We start from the raw sequence: 6,239 nt of genomic DNA, 5'->3' as shown, positions 1-6,239 counted from the left end.
GAATCTTTCATTTGGAAAAGGACATGAATTATAAATAAAAAATTCCATTGTACTTGCAAATGCGCGACGGGACTTTATACGTTGGCGACCTGAGGGGCATAAAGGCGGACATTCTGAATATCTCCATTACTGATGGCACAATAACAGTCATTCAATCCACACATTTCCATATTTCAAACTGTTGAATCACCTCATGGAGCGACGTTGTTTCCATAACATTGTAGGCTACAGCTCGATATTATTGGCATGATTTCCATGCAATTCAAAGGGGATTTTCTCAATTTTTTGTTGCAATAAACAAACAATACATCATCTACTACAACAATGAAGCACTCGGGACTCGACTACGATAGCAAGTCGTTCAAAAATGTCGTTGTCCCCAAAATATGACGATATCGGGTATGGGATTATCCCCTTTGGTGGGCGCAAAGAGAAGCAAAACAAAAAAGGAAAAGATAATAAAAAGGAATCGTGTGGGATGCTTAGAAGATGAAATTCATTTGAGCAGAAGTGATAGAATCTCGGGATGTGCGTGCCAAAAATGTACCACTCAGTCGTCCACATATCTAGGAGCCATGATTCATTTTTTGTATTGCCAATCATGCCTTGTCTCGATTCAAGAAATGACATCGGCGAACAAACGTGCCCAGGCAAAGAAAGAATCGAGAGCTCCTCTGCACTCGACTGGGATCAATCTCTTTTCTCGGCTCTTTTTTTTATAGTCGTGGACTATTTTCATTATACAATTAATAATAAGGGAAACCGATTCTTATGGTCATCACCTATCACGTGTTTTAGGCTTTTTTCTCCCTATCCTGAACTTAAAAGTTTAGAAATAAATTTTTAAAAGTGTGAATCGATGGTAATCATTTCGTGAAGCATCCACTTTACGAATGGAAGCCGTCAATATTGAGGAGGTCTAATAATAATGCTCTATATGTCTAATATTACTTACGTAATACCTCGGCTAATCAAAAAGAAGTCCATTGGGCGTGATAAATAAAGCTTTCCAGTTGGGCACCTTGGCACGTCTTCAACCGTAATGGTTTATAATATCCGGTGCCGCCATGCAGTAAATAAGATTCTTTCCTAGGTATTAATAATTGATTCGATAACATTTGTCACGGTCTGCATGCTTTGGATGAAAGTGAATAATAATAATAAACGTTTTATGTCCTTTATTCCTACTGATATGATTGCGTCGTCCAGCGATCGATATTACCACAACTGATTTCGATCTCACGCCTAAACAACCCCCTGACCGTCACGCCTATATATAAGAGACAACATAGGATTCGGTTTAAGTACGTCAATCATTTGTACAAATCCACTCACCGCAACACAAAAGCAGTAGATCAAGGAAATTTCGGTATCAATCCATTTTCCAACTTTATAGGAAGACGATTCGTCAACATCGAGTATCCGATTTTACCATAATGGCTGAAATATATAAAACGTAAATACTCGTCTCCTGACTAGCAATTATAAAGAGACCTAAATACAGAAAATTAAGTACATTGTTTGAAGGAGCTATACCTGTGAATACCAAAATCTTTACGGAAGTTCCACGTAGCCATATAATGTTTGTGTGGACCATTCAGAAATGAGTCAAGAAACCCCACCAAGTTCTGATGTACATTACTGTCACAGTAAACTAGTGAACAGGAGTGACAGCTACTACTGAAAATAAAGAAACACGTTAACTTATTGGGTGTATGTAACAACTCACACGAAGAATCATGCCCACCAAGAATTAAATAGCAAAAAACACAAGCACAAAAGGTGAGGATCATTACTGGGAAAACAGAAATAACCCAAATTATTTGGTTTTAATGAATACCATTTACCATGTATACCTTAACTATTTACCATAGATGTTGGCAGAAGAATCAGATGAACGTTTAGACAGACTTGAAGTATACGCAGTGTCCTTCTACAGTACTTCGAACACCACTTTACCAAACGACGCGGCAGTTTAAGCACTAAAAAAGTAACACGTACATAATTTGGGAGTAAAATGCCAAATGTTTAACCAAAAAAATCTTCAAAATGACCTGTATACACGTTGTTGACCCTGAGTTTCAGTAGGCGTGGTTTGGAGTTTCTCGATAAACTGGTAGCCTTCGAACAGAATGAGACTTGAGTTTGAAGTACTTCACTTTTTAGTTATCTTGCTGGTTGCCATACTGTATCCAACTTATTCGTAATCGTCATAACCTGTGGGAAATTCATTAATAATTCAAGAATCGTCCGAAATTTTATCCATTAAAAAGAATTTCGTTTAATAACCCGACCATGAGAAACTGGCACTAAAAGAACTGTTTTATGCTTACCTCCGCCATTTTGTTTGAGTGGCTCAAAAAACAACGTTCTGACGACAAAGTGGACGATTAAAGTTGTGTGTGCGTTGAGACACAAATAGACTGTAAATTTTTCCATAAAAACGGTGATATTTCAATGGGAATTAGAAAAATATAATGTGTAAGAGTTCTTATTATTTTACCCGGAGATGGAACCTTGGCTTTCAATAATTCTTCCACAGGAATAGGTCAGGCGTTCCCGATACTTCGTGTCAGGAGGTTCCTGTCTTGAAGTAGTTCGGTAGGTTCTCTCACTCGGTCGCCAATCTTTTCAATCGTTTTCAATTAGGATGTGAAATCATATACCGAATTCATTGCGGTCTACTCCCACAGTTCGCTTTCTTGATGTGAGTAACGGTGCGAAAAAAAACTCAGAAATGCTTGATCAATTTCTTCAACAGGTTTGCGAAACGAAATAGCTACAGACGAAACGAACAGTAAAATTTAACAGGTACAAAGTTGAGTGCTGAAGTTTCAAAGCAAAGCAGAACACCTGCTAATCACGTAATAGACAAATAGAGCATTCACATCAAGTCGTCGAAAGGAAATATGTCTTCGACAAGGGTGAGTCCGGTTTTTTTACCTACCAACAATAAACCTTAGCCAGTGTGTAAAATGTCGTCTGAAGTTCTTGTTTTGTTTACAACAGATATTTTAGAATAGTTTGCCTTGTTTCCAGAAACACGACTTCAAAAACACTATCAGCGAATTATGGTGAGGACTACCACAATAAATCCAACATTTCTCAACGATTGAAAGATTGTTTTTTTCAATTTATATCAATAAGTATTTTATGTATTTATAAAGATTTGATATTTATCTTTGAAAGTCATGATTGAAAGCAAAAAATTCGTGATAGGTATTAGATGTCTAAGAGCGAATACTGAGTTGGTATGTGAAAGAAAACCGATTGGACGGTTTGATGGGCGTAATGTTTTACATTTTGCATTTTCTCATCCTTAAGACGAAACGTCCTTTCGTTCACTACGTATCTTGCCCAAATGATTCTTCTTTTGGCACTGGTTACATCGTACAGAAATCCGGCAAGTACTGACGTTAAAAACAAGTCTGGATGGATCTAGTAGAACGCCACAGTAGCAGCAGTAATCCACTGGAATATTTCTGCATACCACCACACTCAACATAACATCAGTCGTGCCAATAACGTTGAGAAGAAAAAAAAACAGATTTACCTGTGATTGCTCTCCTTGCAGCGTGATTCGTTGGAAGAAGTTGAGGACGATGGGGTCGAAAATAACGTTGACGTGGCCATCTCCGATCACTTACTAGCAACTACTAATCACACTAAGCAAAGGGGGGAAAGTTTTAGCCCCTATTTAGAGGAGGTAGAGGAACATTATTTAGTTCATAATGTTCAAGGTTAACCTGGGGCTAGATACAAATAAGTGGGCGTAACCATGTTACCTCACCCCGTGTGAAACATCAACTCTACGAATCTCTACGTACTCCTCTCACTGCGGAGAAGCGTCACTACTAACTGCCAATTTAACATCTAGTACTAATTCACTGCAATTCTTTGATTTCAGTAGAAAGAAATGAGAGAATATTTCTTTAACGCGAACACAGGGACCTGTTTTTCTGGCAATTACGATCAATGGAGCCAACGTTGAAATGTAAAGCTCCTTTCGTCTCCGTTCCAAAAGCAATTCTATTTCACATAGGAAATTTTGTAGAAACAAGATTATCATGGTCTTTTTGGGTTGGATAGGCTCGTCCCAGATCAAAATCGCAGCGATTTTTTTGCCGTTTGATGAACTGCCGGGTCTAGCTTATCTGTAGTCGAAGAAAAGTTTTTAAAACAGAACACAAAAAAATTAAATAGAATTTTTTAAGCAACTCACAAATTTTGTGCTGCCCTTTGTTGGGAAATTTAACGAACAGCTCGTGGGGATTTTCGCAAACAAAGACGTAAGGTGACTCGCTCTCTCCGTGAGGGTGTTGCACCCTATACTCTTCTTGCGGCAGAACGTCCACCACTTCAACGCAACCCAACAAACACCCGATTGGATAATTTTGTGGGAAAGTCAAATCATTTTTCCCATAAAGATTCTTGTAGAAACTTTCCAGTTGTTTTATTTCCTCGGGTAATGGCTCTTTCACAGTTGAGGCGATCCACAGTCTTCCACGATGGGATGAATACCATGTCCGACCTTCATGTCTAAATAAAAAATTAATTTAGAATTTCATTTACTAAGGTGAAGAGCTATTTTACTTTTTGATACCAGCAACCAAAAGAGAGGCATAAGGCTGATGCATGCTAAGGCACTTTCCAGGATCGCTCATTTTCTGCAGTTCGGCATCCTGAACTCGGACTTTTTCGTCGTTCTTGCTTACCGTCGCTCGATTGGGTTGAGCAGATGAATTATCCATGACAGTATCGTACTAAAAATTGACAAACAATTTTAAATGCAATTCAAAGATGGAATCGAAGTGTAGCTATTTACAATGGGTCGAGGGAATGCCAATGCGGGATTTACGGCATACTCATCATAGTATTCCTTTCGTTCTTCTTCAAATTGTTGCTCCTCAAACAGCTCATCATACGAACTTTGTTCTTCTATTACTTGACGACCTGTAAAACTTCAGTGAAATAAGGAGAAACATGGACATCACTAATAACTTTACCTGCAAAATCAAGGGTAACTTTCATCCCTCTCCTAGATCCGTGACGACTTTCTCGCAATTCCCGTTCTTTGGCTCTAAGGGCATCCCGCTGTTTTGGATTCAACCACTTGTTGCCATCGGCATTAAAGTAATCGGATTCATCATCGATTACGCGAGTTCGGTGTTCACTACCAAACGAAAAATAATCTCAATTTCAAACTATTCCTGCTATGTAATGAACTGCTTTCACACCTAGTCCTATCAAATTCCAAAAGTTTCTCTTTATGGGCCATAGCTGTTGTGAATGCCTTATCTGGAAGTGGAGCAGTGCCATCCAAAAATCCTTTTCCGGATTGCTTTGTACGTTGCGGAGCGGGCTTATTGGTTTGAGGGAATGTTTCCTTTTCATTGGAAGGCATCTTTTGGAGGGAAAAGCAATTGTGAAATCATTAGGTATAAATGAGAAAGAAACTGTTACATTCTCGGTGCAGAATATGCAAGGCCCAGGTCCTTCCTGGGAACAAATCACTCTGCCACATTCTAAGCAGTTCCTTATTAGACTATGCTTTGAGGCCTGGCATTCACATCTGATCAAACATTTGTTTTGATATTGTAAAACTTAGATTTGATTTGGTAAAAGAATCCCATACTTGTGCTGTCCCGGTAGTGTCATTATTTCTTTTGCCTGCCCTTCTTTTGAAAACAAATTGATTTGTTTCACCCTTTTCTTTGGCTGCTGTGTGCTGGGAACTTCCTGTTGTGGCTTGGTACCCTGTTTACCTGGTAATCCTGTTTTATTTTGTCCCTTACCAGAAGGCTTTTCGATGGAATGACCCAAACGATTCAATAGAACTTCAACGAATTTTCTGTGTTCTGGTTTGGAAAGATCGAGCATTGACTGTAAATAATCTTCTACATCGCGGCTATTCTCCATCGACATCAAGTACCTACATATGCAATTCAAGTAGGTTAGACAAGGATGTGGAGACATTACGGTTAACGTACAAATATTACTGAGCAATATCTTGATACTCTTCTTGTGTTACGACAAATTCCAAAAGCCTAGACAATTCATTGCAAATCCAAGAGCTGGTTGTCGAAGACATTCTACAATTTTAAATCCTTTTGATTCCCTTTTGGAGTCAACCCTTACTTCTTTCTAATATTAGCTCTAGAAGTCGAAACTGCCGATTTGTTGATTCGCTGCTAGTGGCATCTAGCGACCACAGCAGAAAGCTATTAAAGCAGTCCGGC

At 38.8% G+C, this 6,239-nt stretch overlaps 1 protein-coding gene across 1 annotated transcript; it reads right to left on the bottom strand.

Annotated features, from left to right (window-relative positions):
- Positions 1–4,015: 4,015 nt before the first annotated feature.
- LOC130694881 (activating signal cointegrator 1-like) lies at positions 4,016–6,191 on the bottom strand. Its single transcript, XM_057517988.2, has 9 exons — positions 6,000–6,191; positions 5,636–5,932; positions 5,464–5,572; positions 5,238–5,404; positions 5,007–5,173; positions 4,826–4,953; positions 4,594–4,763; positions 4,223–4,539; positions 4,016–4,154 (listed from the first exon to the last, which is right to left on the bottom strand). Exons 1-9 carry the CDS (start codon positions 6,089–6,091, stop codon positions 4,102–4,104), a joined length of 1,500 nt encoding a protein of 499 aa, XP_057373971.1. The 5' UTR covers positions 6,092–6,191; the 3' UTR covers positions 4,016–4,101.
- Positions 6,192–6,239: the final 48 nt, after the last annotated feature.

Source organism: Daphnia carinata, chromosome 4 (assembly GCF_022539665.2).
Source record: "Daphnia carinata strain CSIRO-1 chromosome 4, CSIRO_AGI_Dcar_HiC_V3, whole genome shotgun sequence".
Classification (NCBI taxonomy): domain Eukaryota; kingdom Metazoa; phylum Arthropoda; class Branchiopoda; order Diplostraca; family Daphniidae; genus Daphnia; species Daphnia carinata.
This window is presented reverse-complemented; position numbering and strand designations above follow the sequence as displayed.